Source organism: Mirounga leonina, unplaced genomic scaffold (genome assembly GCF_011800145.1).
Source record: "Mirounga leonina isolate KUSES-001 unplaced genomic scaffold, KU_Mleo_1.0 Mir_178, whole genome shotgun sequence".
NCBI lineage: Eukaryota > Metazoa > Chordata > Mammalia > Carnivora > Phocidae > Mirounga > Mirounga leonina.
Window position 1 is genome coordinate 26,734,507 of NW_023270464.1, and position 19,661 is coordinate 26,754,167.

The 19,661-nt window shown below is 52.2% G+C and overlaps 1 protein-coding gene across 2 annotated transcripts in view; it reads right to left on the minus strand.

The window, feature by feature from the left end:
• The window catches only part of IL16 (interleukin 16), a 100,450-nt gene that overhangs the window by 15,693 nt on the left and 65,096 nt on the right, over nt 1-19,661 (minus strand). For both annotated transcript variants that reach the window (XM_035024261.1, XM_035024262.1), the window contains 7 exons: nt 17,912-18,022; nt 14,862-14,976; nt 9,193-9,266; nt 8,436-8,652; nt 8,095-8,212; nt 5,998-6,130; nt 2,311-2,410 (listed from right to left, as the gene is read on the minus strand). In XM_035024261.1, coding sequence (XP_034880152.1) covers nt 2,311-2,410; nt 5,998-6,130; nt 8,095-8,212; nt 8,436-8,652; nt 9,193-9,266; nt 14,862-14,976; nt 17,912-18,022 — 868 coding nt within the window. The remainder of the gene's footprint in view (nt 1-2,310; nt 2,411-5,997; nt 6,131-8,094; nt 8,213-8,435; nt 8,653-9,192; nt 9,267-14,861; nt 14,977-17,911; nt 18,023-19,661) is intronic.

Sequence of the window (19,661 nt, forward strand, 5' to 3'; positions counted from 1 at the left end):
GGGCCCCCCACAGCTGAGCTTGGAGGGCACACACACCCTTGGCCACCGTGCTCCCCACGGCTCGCGGCTGCACGCTGCACCCCAGGCTGTCTGCTTCTCATCTGAGGTCCCTTGGGATTTGGAGACCGGCAGTCTTGGGTTTGTCCTGGGCGAGCGGTACGACTTCCGCTTGGGAAAATCACTCAGCCTTTCTGAGTCTCCATGTGATGGAGACGCGGATGCTTCCCCAACTTGCTCATCAAGGAAGGGCTTGCTGTCCCACCCGTGGGGAGCACTGGTGGTAGGTGCCTCCCTGGGGACTGCCTACGGGGAGCTGCCTCACGCATGGGGGCTGATGGAGATGAGGGGCCTGTAAAGGAGGGGCCATTCCTGCCAACCAGACTGCTTAGCTGCCCAACTCCAGGGGCGAGGGCTGAAGCTGTGCATCAGCTCACCTCTCCCTCTACCCAGCCTCTGGTCCCCTCCCCTCCACAGGCTCCAATCCCTGGGACTCTTCCACGGTAACATGCTGCCAAACACTGTCTCAGAGTTGACTTCCCGGGGAACCCAGCCAGCAACACCCCATTTGCTCACGTTAAATGGGGATAATAATTCCAGGGCTACTGGGCTTGTTTCAGGGCTCAGTATGAAAGAGAGAAAACGCCTGTGAATGTGTGTAGAGCCCTGTACCGAGGCTACCATTTCTTCCAGCTGAGGGTGAATCGAGACCCCCAAACCACAGTTTCTTAGCCAGAGCCCCCTTTCTCTTCCCTCCCATCCAGCCTTTCTTCCTGGGTCATCCCCCCAACACACCCATTCTCAGCACCTGAGGCCATCCACACAACCCTGAGAGGCCCTTTCCTCTAGCAGAAACAGTTCCAGGTGTTGCTTTCCTAGAATCAGTGCTCATAGGAGTGGGAACAGGCTGAGTCCCAGCCTCTTGCTCAAATTCCAGCTCATTCTGGAAGGCCAGGAAGAGAATCCTTAACCTTAGGAGAAAACCAAGATCAGCCAAGCTCACAGTTCAAATCCTCTTTAAAGAAAAAAAAAAATGCTTTTGCTTTATCCTGGCCATAAAATAATGCATCCTTATTAGAAAAAAACTCAGCCACAAAAAGGAAGAAATGAAAGTGAAAATTCACCTGCAGGCCTATCAGCTGGAGATAACCACTGTCGAAATTTTTGTGTTTCTCTATTACATTTTCCTGAGCATAAATGCATGTTGAGTGGGTAGAGATGGTAGAACATGGTTGAAATTCCTTTCTTTGAACATTTGCAGGCAGTTTAGCCTCCTTGTCAATATTTGCACGTTGTTCCATCATATGCTCCATGATGATGTGGCCAGTGCCCAGCGGCTGAGCACTGAGCAGTTAATGCCCAGGCACCGGAGTCAGCTAACCCAGTCCCCGTCCAAATGCTCTGTGCACTGCATAGAGTGATTATGGGTAAGAGAGCCTCTCAGGGCCCCACCTTTTCCTTAGAAATGTGCATAAAGGGGCTCCTGCTTGGCTCACTCAGTTGAGCATCCAACTCTTGATTTTTGGCTCGGGTCATGATCTCACGGTGGTGAGAGCAGCCCTGCTCAGGGCTCTGAGCTCAGGGAGGGGTCTGCCTGTTCCTTTCTCTCCCCCTCTGCCCCTCCCCCTCTCTAAAATAAATAAATTAATTTTTAAAAAAGAAATGTGCATAAGAATTATATGTGAAGATCTGGTAAAATAATGCATGAATTAGCCCAGGTGTCTGACCTTAGAAGACCTTAAATAAAAGTTAGATATGATATATTTTTTAAGATTTTATTTATTTATTCATGAGAGACAGAGAGAGAGAGAGGCAGAGGGAGAAGCAGGCTTCCCGCAGAGCAGGGAGCCCGATGCGGGACTCGATCCCAGGACCCTGGGATCATGACCTGAGCCGAAGGCAGACGCTTAACCATCTGAGCCACCCAGGCGCCCAGATATGATATTATTAGCTAGTAGTTCTAAAGCGTCTATTATAATTATCTTGGGGTTGAAACCTCAAATGCGTAGGGAGGCGCCTGTGGAAATGGCAACCTGGTCTAACAGGGGACGGTGAGGACTCCTGGCACATGGCGAGCCGGGAGAGTGCCTGCCTGTTGAAAAAAATTCAAAATCAGATGCTTCTGTCATCCTGTGCCTCCCGAACAAAGCGAAAATGTGAGCCAAGCTTAGCTGGTGGGCTGCTAGCTTCCAACTTCTGCCCACGTTTATCGTGCTTGTCCATGATCACTCTTATGTCCCTGAGGTCGAAGGCGAGTTAATGGCTAATCCCTAAGCTGTCTAAGAAGGCAAAGACATCCAAGTCAGAGCTCACCGTCTCCCTTCCCTTCCAGACTCCACTGATGCTTCTCCTTTCCAAACTTGATGTTCTCCACAGCCTGAGCCACAGCTTCTTTGAGTTGCAGTTCAGACACCTAGGAAATACGAGTCACCTGCTCATGTAAAACAGCAGAAATGTCTTGCATTGGGCTTTGTCATCATTATGATCATCATCGACATCATTGTCCTCATCATCATCACCATGATCACCATCCCCAAAATCACCACCATCTTCACCATCCCCATCATCATTTTACTGTCACAGGTCACTAATCACTTTAGATTAATAGTTAAGAGTATGACTCTTGGAACCAAACAGACTTATGTTCAAGTCCTAGTTCCTCCGCTTTCTAGTTGTGTACTCTTAGAAAGTTACCTAACCTCCTGAGCCTCAATTTCTTCTTCTGTACAATAACAATAATATAACCTATTTCCCAGTGAGGTCAGAGGGTTTTTAAAAAAATAAGCCATTTGACACCAAAAGTACAGGCAACAACAATAAAATAGATGAATCTGACTATGTCAAAATTAAGATCTGTTCATCAAAGGACACAATCAACCAAGCGAAAGGCAACTCATGGAATGGGAGAAAATATTCATATATCTTATAAGGGATTATGATCCAGAATATATAAAGAACGCCTATAATTCAACAACAACAGCAAAAACCAAACAGCCCAATTAAAAAATGGGCAAAGGACTTGAATAGGCTTTTCTCCAAAGAAGACGTACAAATGGCTGGTGAGTTCGAAATCACTCCTCGTTGGGGAAATGCAAATCAAAACCACAATGAGGTCCCGCCTCACACCCATAACTTGACTGCTCTCAAAAAAAAAAACAGGAAACAATAGGTGTTGATAAGGAGGTGAGTGCTGTTGCTATAGAAACCAGTATGGCAGTTCCTCAAAAAATTGAAAATAGAATCATCATATGGTCCAGCAGTTTCACTTCTGGACAAGTACCCAAAGACGATGAAAGCAGGGACTCAAGTAGATATGTGCACACCCACGTTCACAGCAGCGTTATCCACAATAGCCAAAAGTGTCCACTGACAGATAAGCGGATAAATGGACACACAATGAGATATCATGCACACACTGAGATACACACACACACACAATGAGCTATCACGCCGGCTTAACGAGGAAGGAAAGGCTGACACCTGCAAGCACGTGGATGAAACCTGAAGACATTTTGCTAAGTGAAACAATTCAGTCACAAAAGGACAAGTACCACACGATTCCACTTATATGAAGTGCATAAGGTCGTCAGAACCACAGAGGCAGAAAGTCGAATGCTGGTTTCCAGGGGCTGGAAGGACGGGGAGACGGCAAGCTGTTTAGTGGACACAGAGTTTCAGCTTTACAAGACGAAAAGACATCTGGAGATGGATGGTGGTGCTGGGGCACAAGGAGGAGAATGTCCTTCACGTCACCGAACTGTACGCTTAAGACGGTGAAGATGGTGAATTTACGTTGGATGTGTTTTGCCACAATAATAATAATAAAATAATAATAATAATAAATCATTTAAAGCACTGGGCACAATACCTAGCAAACGGTAAACTCTGAGTGCAGGGAATTCGTATCAGCAGCAGTGCTGCCAGGTCAAGACCACTCCCCCATTCCAGGGTTGAGGAACGAGAGGCTCTGAGAGGTTAGATGGATGTCCCAGGTGTCACCGAGAGGGAGGAGCAGAGCTGGACAGGACCAGGCATTCCGCTGTGCATGCGCACTGGACTCCCCTGTCTGCAGTGCCTTTGCCCCATGCCCTGGCTGTCCTTTCAAGACCTGGCTCCGTCTTCTGGGCCACTGGGACCCTGACTCCCTCACCCCATGGCCCTCACCCCTCAGGGCCTCTCTGTGTGCGTGCCCCACCCCTCCAGCCAGAACCCAGGGCCACAAGGCCCGGGGCCCCAGCCTTGGTCCCACACCCAACTCTTCCTCCCCTGCCCTCTCCCCACGGTGCCCAGGGCAGCAAGAGACACTGAGGCCGCTTTCTTTTCTTCTATCTCCAGAGGTTTAGACAAATTACTTGTCTGCCGTCGTGGGAAGTTTGCTTTTCTCTAGAGTGCTCATCCTTAGTGCTCACAGCGGAAGAGAGCTGGGTCTGAATCCCACTACACAAGGTGCATGTGGATCTGGCCTGTGAGTCCATCTCTGTCCTGTTTCCTTGGGGAGTTTGGAGTCTGTTAGTTAAGAGCATAAGCTTCAAAGCCTAGCTTCTTCACATACCAGCTCCACCATGAACCCAGTTCCTCTTTCCTTCTAAGCCTTGGTTTCCTCCTCTGTGACTTGGAAGGGAGAATCACACTGACCTCAGATGGTTTTTCAACAGGAGAATCACACTGACCTCAGATGGTTTTTCAACAACTAAACGCAATTGCCTGTCACGTCTTTCAGCAAAGATGCCTGGCACGTACAAGGATTGCATAAATAGTGATGGTGAGTATCACCAGGTTCCCCAAAGGAACCTCACCAATGCCCACGGCCCCAGCTCCCGAGACTCACTCCGAACTGGACCCCACGCAAGAGCCATTATCAGCCCTGAATCTAACCGCCTACGGACACCCCACAGGCACCTCAATCTCTTTATGCCCCACATGAGACCATTTCTTCCCTCCCAAGCACCCCCTCCTCCTTTTCTTCTCTATGCTGCTGGTGCTGCTTCTGACCCGAAAACACCCCAGTCATCTGAGACCACCCGTGCCCCAGGCTCATCAGCCAACAGTACGACCAGTTCTTCCTGGTTGTCCCCGTGCCCCCTTCTCCATCCTCTTCTCACATCCACTGTGCAGTTTAGGTCCTCGTCATCTGTTTCCTTCCTCTTCCAGACTCCAGGCTGCACCCACCCCACCCCGTCCTCCACCCTATCCTCCACCGCACCATCAGTGGTTAAAAAATAAAATCTGAACATATTCCATCTACAGCCACAGTCCTCTCCTAGCTCCTCACCCCCACAGAATACGACGTGAACTCTGAGCACCCCATGTGAAGCCCACTACAGGGTCGCTCCAATGTCATGCCCACCAGATCCTTGGCCTCTCCACCCAGTACCCACATGCCAGCCCCCCGAGAACAAGCCACTCTCCTATGACAGGTCCCTTCATGACTCTACTAATGAAGTTTGTGTCCCCACTTCATGGAATGACCTTCCTCAAATTATTTGCCTGGAACAAGCTAACTTCTGGTATTTCTTGCTTGTTCCAACCTTCCTTTCTGTAGCTCTCTATTTGCAGAATACTTATCACTCCGTATTGCAATTATTTCTGTGTCAGTGTCTCTAGCAAGACCGTGAGCTTCCGAGGCAGGACTGTGTGGAAGGGCTTGTTCAGCTCTATCTGCTCAGGGCTGGACAATCACATAACGGGTCTCCACTAGATGCACAGATATGTTGACTGATTCGTGGCATCTCTAGCAGGGATGCTGGGTCTATATTTTCCTGCCCTCGAGCTTGTATCCCAGCTGCAAGAGCTCCCCTAAGCTCATGCCAATTGTCTCTGGTGTCTAGGAGTTTGCCAGTGGACCCCTGCTGCAGACACGTGTTACTACACTCGGAACACGGTCTTGGAAATTCAAGTCCAAACCCAGCCAGCATCACCTGCTCTCATCTATGTCTTGTTCGAAGCTGAGTCCTGAAAGAGTGAGCCTGGGCGGAAGAAGATGCCCCAGTGGCGTGTTACCTGTGGATCTGGATGACGACTGACCATGATGGGGACCGGCCCGGGACTGCAGTGACTCAGGATCGCGTAGACTTCGTTGAGTGTCATGCAGCGCACGGGGGAATCATTGATTTCCACGATCTCGTCACCGAACCTGTGAAAGCATACACAGGAAGCCGTCAGCAAGCTAACCAACATGGCTTTCAGACGCTCCCTTCCCAGAAGTCCCACTCCTGGCAGGGCTGTTCGATGAGACCTAAAAATTACACCAATAAGTGGAGTTCCTTTGCCACCCGACTGACCCTCAGAGGAGGACGGACCAAAGCAGTGCCCTTCTCACCCCCTCACTGCGCAACCACAGTGGGGGGGATGTTTCATACCCGGGGTGGGACAACGTGAACAAAGGTTAGTCTGCAATCTTCCTCCTCCTTTTCTCCCGTTAAACTATGCCTAATCGAGATTGAGGGTGTAGGTGAACCAATTTAGGCGATTAACCAATTAACCATGATTTAACCAATCACAACCGTTGGGCTTCAGCGTTCCCATCTGTAGAATGGTTAGGAGGGAAGATGGACGCTTTGTGTGCTAAGAGGTAAAGAAGAAATAACTGGACTGGGGAGCAGCTGAAGTCCTTGCAAAAAGAAGTAAGGAGAGAAGGATGGAGCGCATTCTTACTGTAAGACAGGAAGTGAGTTATGGAAAATTCAGATTTGTTCTGTTACGTAACCAGAAAAAAAAAAGTGAGGTAGAAAAGAGGGATGCTTCCATACACAGAGGATGGTGCAATCCAACCCCCTTGTCTCACAGACGGGGAAACTGAGGCACAGAGGGTGCAATCATCTCCTCAATAAGACCTAGCTTAGAGTTAAAAAAGCTTTTTCAGGAGGAGGCCAAACCGTCAATATTTTAGGCTTGGCAGGCCACACTCTCTCTGTCACAACCACCCAACCCTGATGCTGTAGCATGAAAACAGCAGCCACAATGTGTCAACCGATGAGCGTGGCTGTGTTTCAGTAAAACTTTATTTAAAAAAAGAAACCAAGCAGGTGGTGGGCCGCACTTTGCTGGTCTAGGCCACAGCCGAATAGCCCCACATGCCCAGGAAAGCAGAGACGTCCAGAACAATCCCGACCCAGCTGCAGGTCTGGGCGGGAGGATGCTCTGTCCGAAGGGATTAGGGCTAAGGCCGTTGCTGGGACTCTCATTATGTCCCAAGCGAAACCAGCAGCTCAGCAAATCAGCCATCACTGCCCTGCTCGCGACAACGGCAAATCCATCCCTAACTCAAAGCACTGTCAGGACACTGTCCTGAGCGTGGCTTGCCCTTGCATACACTGCAATTGTGGGAAGGAAACCCTTGAAAAATACGGCAAAACTCTCCTGATGTAGCAAAACCCAAACCCAGGGAGAGAAGGTATGGGAGAGAAGATAAGTGAGCTGGAAGTTATCACAACAAGTTAGACTGGGATAAATGTTACCGAACCCAAATCACTTACTGGAAAGAAAATTTAGATTCAGGGCTCCTCTTAGAAGGTCTTTGTAGCAAAATAAGTCTGCAGGGCCTGCCAATATTTTGTTTCTGCCATCAAGAAACTGAGTTAACACTACTGATCGGCTTGGTAAGCTTCTTTTTCCATACAGGGCACACAGGCAAACCTCACCGGAGCTCCTACGGATGTTGCTATAAATTCCGCATTAGTTAAATCGGAATTAAAGTGTGGTCACCTCATGTTTTCTGTTTCGGACTGGAATTCCCTGAGATGCGGCCTCTTGCACTGGGACGCGCACACAGGTCCCTGAGGATCTTACTAAGATGCAGATTCCACTCCAGGAGGTCTGCTGAGAAGCCCTAGATTCTGCATTTCTCACAAACTCCCAAGTGATTCCGATGCCAGTGGTCCAGGGACCACAGTCTGGAGAGCAAGGCTCTGAGCCACGCTTGGGTCATTCTGAATATCTCGTCTCCAGATGAATCTCCTGGCCTTCTAAGGAATTCCTTCCCTCTGCTGTAAGCTTGTACTGATAACAAGCGGTCACCTTGAACTTCTGCAAAGCATCCTGAGTTTTTGTTTTGTTTTGTTTTGTTTTGTTTTCCCGACAACAGAAACGAGGACATACCGGAGCCGACCATCCAAATGTGCCACAGATCCGGGAGACAGCGTGTGGACGAAGATGCCGGAGATGCACTGGAAGTCGGGCACGCTGCACAGGCCGATCCCCAGACCCACGCCAGCCTCTGCCAGGGAGAGCGGGAGAGAGCACGGGGGGCTCGTGACCGAGCTTCAGAGGACCTCAGTTCTCCGGCCACAGGTAAGAGCGCAGGTGCCCGAGGGGGAGCGCCCGCCCCGGATCTCCCGCCCTGTCCTTGGACTGACTCCCGATGAGGAAAGCCTCGGGGACCCCTCGGGGATGGGAGGCCCGGGCAGGGGGGCGGCGGAGGAGGGGCGCTGCCACCCTACCTTTCTGCAGGGAGACCTCCACCATGACCCTGTAGTTGGGCTTGGCCGCGCCGGAGGGGGGCGCGGGGCTTCCCAGGCCGAAGGAGCTGCAGTCTTTGGTCATGCAGGTGCTGGAGCTCAGGGAGCGGCTCAGCGGGGCAGACAGGTGGCTGCTCAGGGAGTGGGGCGCCGTCAGGCGGGTTCTCACCGTGAGGGTCAGGAGCCCTTTTTTGGCTTGCTGAAAGGCAGAGATCGTGTGCTGTAGCACTCAGCAGCTGCGTGCGCCCACACGCGTGCGTCTGTATGTGCATGCATGCATGCATGCGTGCCCACCCGTGTGCATGCGTGTGCATGTGGTAGAATCAACATACACCTGCACGTCTCTGCACAGATGACACATGACGTGTATTAACACAAACGCGTGTGTGCATATACGTGCCGGATGCATGGAGTCTCGAACTGATTACACGGAGACTTAAAAGCATCTTCTCGTGGTTGCCTTACAGACTTCAAACAGATCTGGAAATTTGTCAACATCAATACGTTGAGCGTTTTAAAACAGCTCTACAAATCTGAAATCGTGGGAACACTCCTGATTACACTCGTATTTTCTGAGCCAGGTCTTTTTTTTAACACTGCGCCCAGACCCGCACCAGCGGGGCGCCCCACGTCAAGGATCCCACAGTTTGAATTTGCAGGTTTGAGTGAAGGAGGGTCATGCTTGGTTCCTTTGCCCGAAGCCCCGGAGTCTGGCAATGTACTGATAACAAGCGGTCACCTTGAACTTCTGCAAAGCATCCTGATGTGTGAGTCCAGCCATCGATTCACCGTTGAGTTCCAGAATTTCATCCCCTGTCGGGAGAGCAGAGAGGAGTGTGGCCCGGTGAGGGGCGTCCACGCACACAGCCCGGGAGAAAGCCTTCCCAGCCCGGGGCTCTCCCCCTGGGGGGCAGATGGGCAGCAGTGACCAGCCTTCCGAGGCCCTTCCTCTCTTTCGGGGGCCGATCCAGGGTCCTCGGTGGGCACACAAGGCCCGGCCTGACCTGTCCTGCCCACCGTGGGTTCAGCCCCTGCCCTCCTGCCTCCCTGGCCCTCAGGCCACGTGTTCCCAGGGCTCATTCCCAGATGCCTTTCCCACAGCGTGTCTGCGTGCAGAGATTGCTGCCCTGTGTTTCGTCACCACAGTGCACTGCTCCCCCCTTCTTGGCCCGCCTCTCTCACAGCCCCTGACGCCTTTATTTCCCGCATCCTCCACTGTCGCAGCACGGCCCGTGGGTGCTGACCCATGACTCCGGACGTTTTACTGCAAGCCATTCCCTCCCAGATATGCCTAATAGACGCATTTTTTCTGTATCCGGAAATCCATTTTTACAGGGACAGAAAACCCATGTCTCCCCTGCACTAAATGTATTCAACACACAAAGAAGGAGCACTCTCTCTGCACCCAGCGCTGCGCTGGGCATTTCAGATGCAAGGACAGTTCCCCGCACAGACTCTGGCCTGGCTGTTCGCAGGTGAGTCTGCTGCCACCTCACTCCGGGCCCAGTGCAGATCACCCGCCCCTTCTCTCTGGTTGTTTGAAAGATGCTTTTGCCTTTGTCTTTGGTGGTCTGAAGTCCCACCGTGATGTCCTAGGGTGCTTCCTCACAAGGAAGTTTCATGCCTTAAAATGATTCTGGAAAATTCTTAGCCACTGTCTAGTCGCCCCTCTTCCATGCTGCCCTTCCTTTCTAGAACTCGTCTTCCCTTCGGTCCTGCTCACCCTCCATGTTTCTCTGACGCTCACCCTGTTCTCCATCGCTCTGTGCAGCCCGCTGGACCATGTCCAGCTCCCCGATTCTCCTTCCAGTGGTGTTTCATCTGCGGTTTGAGCTGGCCACTGAGCTTCTTATTTCGATGACTTGCCTTTTGCTCCCTACAAGATTTTTTTTCACCGTGTTCTGTTCTTTTTTGGTTGTTCCTATTCCCTCTTTTACCTTTTCAAAGATCTCTTTAAACATAGCAATTCTAAAAAATACAAAGATACGAATGCAAAAGGGATACATGCACCTCTATGTTTATTTACATCATTATCTACAACAGCCAAATTATGGAAGCCACCCAGATGTCCATGGACTGATGGATGGATAAAGAAGAGGTGGTGTATATATACGCAATGGAATATTACTCAGCTATAAGAAGAATGAAATCCTGTCATTTGCAACAACACGAATGGAACTAGAGAGTATGATGCTAAGTGAAATAAGTCAGTCTGAGAACGAAAATACCATATGATTTCACTCATATGTGAAATTTAGGAAACAAAATAAACAAATAAGGAGAAAAAGAGACGAACCAAGAAACAGACTCTTAACTGTAGAGAGTACATTGCTGGTCACCAACGGGGAAGTGGGTGGGAGATAGGGGAGACAAGTGATGGGGATGAAGGAGTGATGAAGGAGCGAGGAGCACCCAGTGAAGCATGGAAGTGTTGAATCACTCTATCATACACCTGAAACTAACGCAACACTTTATGTTAACTGGAATTAAAATTTAAAAAGAAATTAAAAATGCATAACCAAAAACAGTAATTCTACAGTGTCTTTTAGATTGTTCTGTGATCTTGGGTTTTTGTGGGCTAATCCTCCTGTCTGTTATTCCCACTGATGCTCACTAATAAGGGATGTTTCCCCACCTCCTGTGGGGTCTTTGTGTCAAACTCTTTTTTCTGGGGCCGGTTTTTCTCGGGGATTCCCGAAAACCCCAAGCTGCCGGGCAGGAGCATTTCCTTTATCTCCAGGGGCCAGCCCAAGGCTTTCACTGCTTCAGGACTAGTGTTGAGGTTAGGGTCTCAGCTTGGGGCGTCCTGTAGTCAGTTGGGATATGAATGTGCCCAGGACACGCATACATGATACAGGCTTGGGTCTTCCTTTGCCTGTGGGGAGACGTCTTTTCCCCACACCCAAGAACCATGGGCAAAGTGAGGTTTCCCCACTGCTTCCCTGGGGCCTGATGGCCTCTCACAGGGCAGCTCTCTAGTATCAAGGCTTCATGCAGGTTCTCAGAGGTTCCCAGGGACCCAAAGCCGCGTCTCCTGTCCCATGTGGGCAGCTAAATCCTGGTCCTTTGGGCACCAGCTCCACGGGCCCCTACATCATCAACTCCTAAGTCTGCCATACTTCAATTCAAAGTTTAGATGAGCTACTTTATCCAACACATCTACGTGTTGAAAATAAAGGGTGTTAAGTGGGCTGGACACAGGATTCAAATCAGCGTCATCTGTGAAGCTGCCAGAATTACACCCAAACTGAAAGAACCCATCCTTATACTTAGGAGAGTCCAAGTGGAGTAGAAACAGACAAATTTAAAAACTAATCAAAATATAACTAATATGTCTGAAGGACGAATAGACAGAGAACATATTTCAGAAATGACCATTCTTTTTTCCGTCATGGACAAGAGATTGATTGATTGATTGATTGATTGATTAAAAGAGGTGACCCTCAATGATGCTCTGGGTGCACCATCAGTTAAATGCCTTCCTCTACTTATGTTTTTAAACTGAAGCACTGTTGAGAGATCAGTTTTAGGTGTGCAGCGTAAGGACTCGACAATTACATACATTACAAACTGCTCACCAAGATAAGTGGGGTCACCATCTGTCACCACCCAAAGTCATGACAATATCATTGACTGTGTTCCCTATGCTGTACTTTTCATCCCCATGACTTCTTTATTTTACAACTGGAAGTTTGTACCTCTTGATCCCCATCACCTACTTCACTCCCCCCTCTCCTCTGGCAACCCCAGTTTGTTCTCTGAAGTCGAGGTGGTTTCTGTTTTTGTTGTTGACGTTTGTGTGCTTGCTCATTTGTTTTGTTGTTTAGATTCCACATATGAGTGAAATCCTATGGTATTTGCCTTTCTCTGTCTGACTTATTTCACTTAGAATAATACCCTCTCGGTCCATCTATATTGTCACAAATGGCAAGATTTCATTATTTTTTATGGCTGAGTAATAGTCCATTCTATACATATGCGCCATATTTTTATCCATTCATCCATCGATGGACACTTGGGTTGCTTCCCTATCTTGGCTATTGTAAATAATGCTGCAGTGAACATGGGGGTTTATTTCTTGAGAAATGACCATTCTTAATGACATGATGGGCGGGACTCTCTTGTCAACCCTAACAGAACTACATAGCCCAACTCTGGGCTCTTTGGAGAGTCCTGGCCTTTCTTTGGCCATATCTGGTGGAAAGTGATTAACCTCGGTTTTGCCAAATAAATCTTACACAATCATTTTTGGGGGAAGGTTTATGCAAATAAAACATCGCCAGCCTTGATCTGTACACCAAAATTTTGTTGCAACCGGATGTACCTCATGAACTCAAGGGCAGATTCTAAAACTTGACTTTGAAAGAGATGCAACAGGCGATCTGGTCAATCATTTGAGGCTAGAATCAGGGACTATAGGTAGACTAGCTGAATGTCTTTCCCGCTGAATTTTTATGCTCGCTATTAACGAAGAGAAACAAATACTCAAGGGGGATAAAGAAGCTTGACTCAAGCAGGCTTGCATTCTGTAAAGAATACAGAACACAGTACCCTTTTTCTTGCCATCTCAACTCCTCCCCCGCCTTTTATTTAAACACAGAAAAGTACAAAAGATCATCAAACACTGGCACATTCTCAAGATTCTGATGTCACTTTTCGCCCTTTGTCTCATGGATCCCTCTTCTTTACTTGCCTCTTGATTCAGCGATTCCCCTAGAACCGTGCCTCTGCCCTCCTCTCCCTCCCTTCTTCCCTCCTTCCTTCACCTGCCCTATAACTCAGGTATTTTCCAGGTGTCCAGACCCCCAAATCTACACTCCGCCCAGCTCCCTCCCTGGGCAGGCGTCGCTTCCTCCGCCTGCAGCACAGCTCCACCTAGTGGCCGCCTGCATGCCTTGCCCTGCACGCCGTGGCTGAAACCAAAGCATCCTCCTTGGCCTTCCTTGTCCTCCTCCTCTGTCACCTGGTCCTACTGCGGGTAAGTTACCTAAGGCCAGGAGCATCTTCTCTGGCCTCCCTTCACGCCCGCCTCCAGGGAGTCTCCTCTGCACCTTCCTCCTCCTAGAGAGACAGCTCAGACCCTGGAGAGCTGGAGCCTGGCTCTTTCAATAGCCTCTCTGCAGGCTTGCCTGCCTCTGGTCTCCTGCCAGCCCACTTCAACCGACACCCCGCTTCCCGAATCACCTAAGAACCTGGGCATAGCTGGTCCCTCCCAAATTACAAAAACCTTCAAAGACTCCCCACTGCCCCCTCGGTAAAATCCGTATGCCTTATCTTGCATAACACAGGTGTCAGCAAACTTGTCCTATGAAGGGCCAGAGAGTAAATACGGTAAGCTCTGCTGGTCACGGGCCCTCTGTCACACTACACAAGACGGCCGTCGCAAGCGCAAAAGCAGCTTCCGACCACGGGTAAGTGAGTGAGCCGTGCACCTGGCTGTATCCCCCTAAAGCTTTTCTGCGGGTCCTGAAATTTGAATTTTATGCAGTTTTCACTTGCCACAAAAGAATCATAAATTCCTTTGGCTTTTTTCCAGCCATTTAGAAGCATGAAAGCCATTCTTTATTTGTGAGCAACACGATGATAGTTGGTGGGCCGAATTTGGCTGGAGCTTACCAACCCTGCCCTAAACAAGTTAGGTTCTTAAGGGGGCCCAGGCTCCCAGCACAGCGTACAGAAACTGGCCTGGCGGAGAAGGGTGGGGACACTGTGAAATCGCCTCTCTCAAGCATCCCGTGTGGAATCCAGCGTCTAGCCTGCAGGGGCTGCCCTCGGCTCGGGGGCTGCCTGCCCCTGAATTTCTCCCCCTGTTGAAATTTGGGAATGTCCTCGGGCCAAGCCTGTTGTCCAACACTCCAAAAGTGACTTTGGGGGGCCATCGGGGTGGGGAGAAAACCCCAGCCCTCCAGGATAGGAAGACGGGAAGGGCTCTCAGGAGGCAGCTCTGCTCCCCAGGCCCCTTAACCATCAGGATGCAGGGGTTTCTCCGGGCCCCAGGAGCTGGTGGACTGTGAGCTCTTCAAAAGAGAGATCACATCTGATCATTCTCTCTATTCCTAGAGCCGAGAGCATAGTGGCCTCACAGAGAATGTTGCTCAGACGCAGTAGAAGTTCAAGGCCTGGTTTCCCTGTGATTGCGGGTCAGGGAGGGCGGAGGGAAGGGATGGGGTGGCAGGGGCATCAGCAACAGGGAGGGGCCCTTGGGAAAGAAGGGAAGGGACGCAGACAGCTCAGGCCTCCATCCCGGGCCAGCTACAGGACCTGGACTGAGTGCAAACACCCCCAGCAAAGTGCCTGTCACCACAGTGCTGGCAGGGATAGGAGATGCATTTTGCTGTCCGCTCTTCTGTGGCCTAGCGATTCTGTCTGAATCCTCAAACCTCAGCCGGTGAGACCCGGGAGATCTACCTTCCTGCAGCCTTCCGTCGGCTGCCGCTGCTCCCCCCGCAAAGATAGTTTTGACGTAAATTCCGATGGGGCCATAAATGCTGTCCTTTCCCCCAACGATGCTGAAGCCCAGGCCCTGGGGGGAGAGAAGGGAGAGGCAGCATTAAGAGTGGTCCACGCTATTCCCTGGGCTGACATTTGCCAAGGGCCTGCCCCAGCCCTGAGCCAAGGCCCCGGGGAGGAGACAGATGCCCTTGGTCTCACACACCTCCGGACTTCACAGAAGAATGGGGAAAACCAGGACTTCAAGGCCAGCCTGGGCTGCATGGGGTCGAGAGCTCTCCCGCGGGTCTGATGTCCTGACATAGAACCAGGGATGTGGCCCGAGAACCCCGGACGGCGCTGAGCCCTGGCTCAGCCCCTCTCGCTGGCAATTCTGTCTCCGAGCCCCGGGTTAGCCCCTTGTAAAATGATGCTCACGATATAACTCACAGGGTCGTGTTTGAAAATTCAAGGAGATCCCAAGCAACAAAAGCCTGCAGGAATAATTATGGCAGCTTGCACTGGAGGAAGCACCCCTTCTCCTGCCAAGGGCCGTTCATTTCCCTTCTGTTTTGCATCCCACCCTCCCCTTTTTAAAGACATCGCTGTGACCCTGAGCCCCCTCTACTGGGTCCTGAGCTGACAAACGCCCCAGGAGCTCACAGCACCAGCCCGGGGTCTGGTTGGAGCTCAGGGGGCCCAGGAGACAGTCCCAATGGCAGCAGAGACAAAGCCAGAGGCAGATGAGCAAGCAAAAGGTGTAAGCAACATCTGCACCGGAAGAGGAAATTCACACAGGCTGGCTTGGTTTGTCGGTGACCGAGGAGCTCCCTGCTTCCCAGGAAGGCTTAGCTGGGGTCTCGATGGGCTTCCTTCTAGACTCTCAGCTCCCTGAAGGCAGTGAACAAATCCGGTGTGCCAGTGCCCGGCTTCTGGCAGGTGCTCAGGTGACGTGCGTCATGGAGCCAGGACACATGCCAGGTGGCAGCTTGCAGGCGTGCCGGGCAGGGGCTCAGAGCTTGGCTTCTGGACGGACCCCGCGGGCATGGCCACCATTGTAAGAGCATCGCTGCTCAGGGGCATCACCCCCGTGTCAGAGCCATGGCCGGCCCGGCACCCATCCGCAGATGCCGTAGGGAACCAGGCAGGGAAGCCCCGCGGACGTGGCACTGTTCTAGGCTTCTGGTGAGGGTGCGTGTCCCAGGGTAGGAGAGACAAATGGTATCAGAGGGTGGCCCAGGGCTAGGAAGAAGGAGAGGGAGGCGTGGCTTCCGGGCTCCTCCGTGGACCCCAGCTTCACTGGGCTGAGGTAACTCCTGCAGACTCCAAGTCTGCCCACCCCGGTGAGACGGCACAGCGCCATGGTTAGAACGAGGCCCGGGAGTCGGGAAGTCTTGGGTCGTTGTCTAAGTTTGGCTGCTAACTAACCGAGTGACCCTGAGCAAGTCCTGCGTCCTCCCAGACCCTCAGTGTCCTGGGCGGGAAAAGGGAGGTGACCCCGGGGCCGTCACCACGGCTGGAAGAGGCATCCTTGCCAAGCCCTTAGCACAGTGCCTGGGTTTCCAGAGCTGCCTTGTTGCCCAAAGATTTGCCTGTGACTCTAGCTCAAGCACGTATGGAGCCTTCTAGCTCTGCTTCCTCCTCCCGAACTCAGCCCTCGCCCCGCTCCTACTTGCCATCCTCGACCACGGGGCCTTCCTTCGGGGCACAGGTTGTGTGAGGCGGACAGTGGGAGGCCTGCTTGCGTCTGAACGCACCACCCTGCCGGGCATCCAACACCCTGCACCTGGCTCCGTCCCCCGGCCCCTGCAGGCCGGCTCGGTCAGCCCCGTGCCTACATGTGATTTAGTGAACGTGCAGACACGGAGCTCAATTAAACCATTTCCAGTCCTCTTTGCATGAGCTTTGGCGCCCTTTGCTTTCTTCTGAGCATTGCAAGCGATTTAAAAGCCAACTATTTTTTAAATACCTTTACCTAAATCCCAGCATCGTAATTTACTAGTCAGAAAGCCAGGCTGTTAGGAGCAAAGTCAGCATGGAGAGGGTTTGTCTTGTGATGAGAGGAGCAACAGGGTCTCTTCATTCATGTCTCTGCTGAGCTCCCGGGAAGGGAGGGGAGGGGAGGGGAGGAGGGGAGGGAGGACCCAGGCGTGCGGGGGGGGGGGGCCCTCCCCTGACCAGAAAGGAAGCAACCAGCCGGGAGCATCTTCCCCTCACACTACGCGCCCAAGTTATAGTAGGGGGATTTAAAACCCAAAACCAAAAACCCACTCTTCCATTATTTAAGCATCGGGGTTACTTGGGCTCATCTGTGAACGTTGCAGCAACTGCCCGTGTCTATTCCAGAATGTTCTGGAGGGAACACAGAGAGACATTTGGGCTGTTCCTCCACCACCTCTGCCTCGTCCCTCCTTTCGGGGTTTCTCAGTCGTGCGGCAGAAATCAGTGTGGATATACAAAGTGGGTGGAGACACGTGGACTGAACGTCTGTGTCCTCCCCAAACCTCGTGTGCGAGCTGGAGCCTTTGGGAGGGGAGCAGGTCACAGTCTGGAGCCCTCGCGAGCAGATGGGTGTCCTTATGGAGGAGACCCCAGAGCGCCCCCTCGCCCCTCGCCACGCACCCGGTGCCCACACGGACAGAAGGCCCCGTCCACCCACCAGGAAAGTTGTCCTCAACAGACACCAAATCTGCCACCACCCTAACCATGGACTTCCAGGCTCCACGACGGTGAGAGGTGCTAGCTAAGGCATCTCGTCCGTGTTTTTGTGATAGCAGCTTAAACGGACTTAAAGGATTTGAATTTAATCCGCCAGTGAAACTCACTTCTAGGAAATACCATGCCGAGAACAAGTCGGCTGACAGTGCCCCGCGGTGACCTGCACAGGTCAGGCAGGCCTGGGGGCCCTCCCCAAGCCTCCCCGGGGACTTGGCGATGCTCACGCGGCAGCCGGCATCACCAGGCCTCACTCCTTCCTTTCCTGGACGGGACAGCTCCTCGGGGGCTGGCTGTCAGTGGCCCTTGCTTACCTTGGCCTGGCCCTTCATCAGCACGACGTTGGAAATGACGGAAGCCTGGAGGCCTCCCGAGGGCTGCGTGAGCTGAGCTGCGCTGAGGGACTGTGCGGGTCTCGAGGTGCCCTGCAGGAGGGAGGGAGGCAGGGTGGGGAGGGGTGAGCTGACGGGACTGTAGCAACACACACCTCAGGGGCAGGGGCAGGGCCCGGACCCCCTCTCCTGGGGGGAGGGCATGACATGACCCCCGCGCGTGGCTGATGGCGGGAGGCTGGTGGAGAGGGACTGAGTCCTATCTCCCTGCAGACCAGCATCTGGCCGCCCCCTGAGGCCTGACCCAACGGTAGGTGCAGAGTGCATCCCAGACCACGCTGCCAAAGTCTCAAACAGAGGCGGGGACCCTAGCCACCCAGAATGCCCTCAGCAGACTGTGTCCGATTCAAGACACCGGGCTGAGAGCCCTCCTTGCCCCGGGCACGGAGTGGGGGGCAAGGAACAGGGAGATTTTAAAATGCAGAGCATAAATCACAGGAGAAGCAGAACATGCCAGAGAGACAGACACCCCGTGTGCTGCAGGAAGCCACTCGGAGGGGGACAGTAGAGCTTGGACTATGGGTCAGAGCTGAGACTCGAGCCCCGCTGCCTTGGGTTCTTCCCCTGGCTCTGCCAAGGACCAGCTGGTGACCTTGAGGAAGTGACTTAACCATTCTCTGCCTGTCTCCTCTTATGTTAAAATCATCTGCCACTTTGAGGGTCATCTTTTCCTAACCCTGGGACCCCGAAGCTCCCAGTTCGCAAATGAAAGACATAGTAAGTCCACGAAAGGAAGGGAAGAGGGAAATGAAACTTGCAGGCATCTACCGGACTACCGAGTACCTGCAGGGAGAATCAAACATCACTTGCCTACGGAGCCCTCCCTCGGAGCGCTCATGCTCTGCTGGCGGGAGGGCTGTAAGAGGACAGGCGCCCAGGACGGGCACTGGGAAAAGTGTGAGGCCCATGCAGCTGGTGGGTCAGGAGCGCTCCCAGCAGAGGTAGTGTTAGGCAGGGGTCTGAAGGACGGGGTAGGCTTTCCAGTGCTAGAGAGGAGACGAAGAGGGACAAGGCGCTATAGACCAGAGTGCAGGGCGGTGGTGGTGGCAGCCTGTGGCACTCGCTTACACCGCCCGGGGCTTAGGGAAGCGGCAGGAGGAGGCTGGGGACACCGAGCTTCGTGTCTGCTGACCCCCCGACCTGCCAGCTAATGCCCACAGTGGGCAGGACACGCGGCGTGCAGCGCACAGGGCTGGGCTCAAATTGCCTGGTCCCTTAAGTTTTAAGATGTGTGAACTCAGGGCGCCTGGGTGGTTCAGTCGTTAAGTGACTGCCTTCGGCTCAGGTCATGATCCTGGAGTCCCGGGATCGAGTCCCGCGTCGGGCTCCCTGCTCGGCAGGGAGCCTGCTTCTCCCTCTGACCCTCCCCCCTCTCATGCTCTCTCTCTATCTCATTCTCTCTCAAATAAATAAAATCTTTATTAAAAAAAAAAAAGAAAGATGGGGCGCCTGGGTGGCTCAGTCGGTTAAGCGACTGCCTTCGGCTCAGGTCATGATCCTGGAGTCCCGGGATCGAGTCCTGCATGGGGCTCCCTGCTCAGCAGGGAGTCTGCTTCTCCCTCTGACTCTCCTCCCTCTCATGCTCTCTGTCTCTCATTCTCTCTCTCTCAAATAAATAAATAAAATCTTAAAAAAAAAAAAAAAAAAAGATGTGTGAACTCAGACAGCTCCT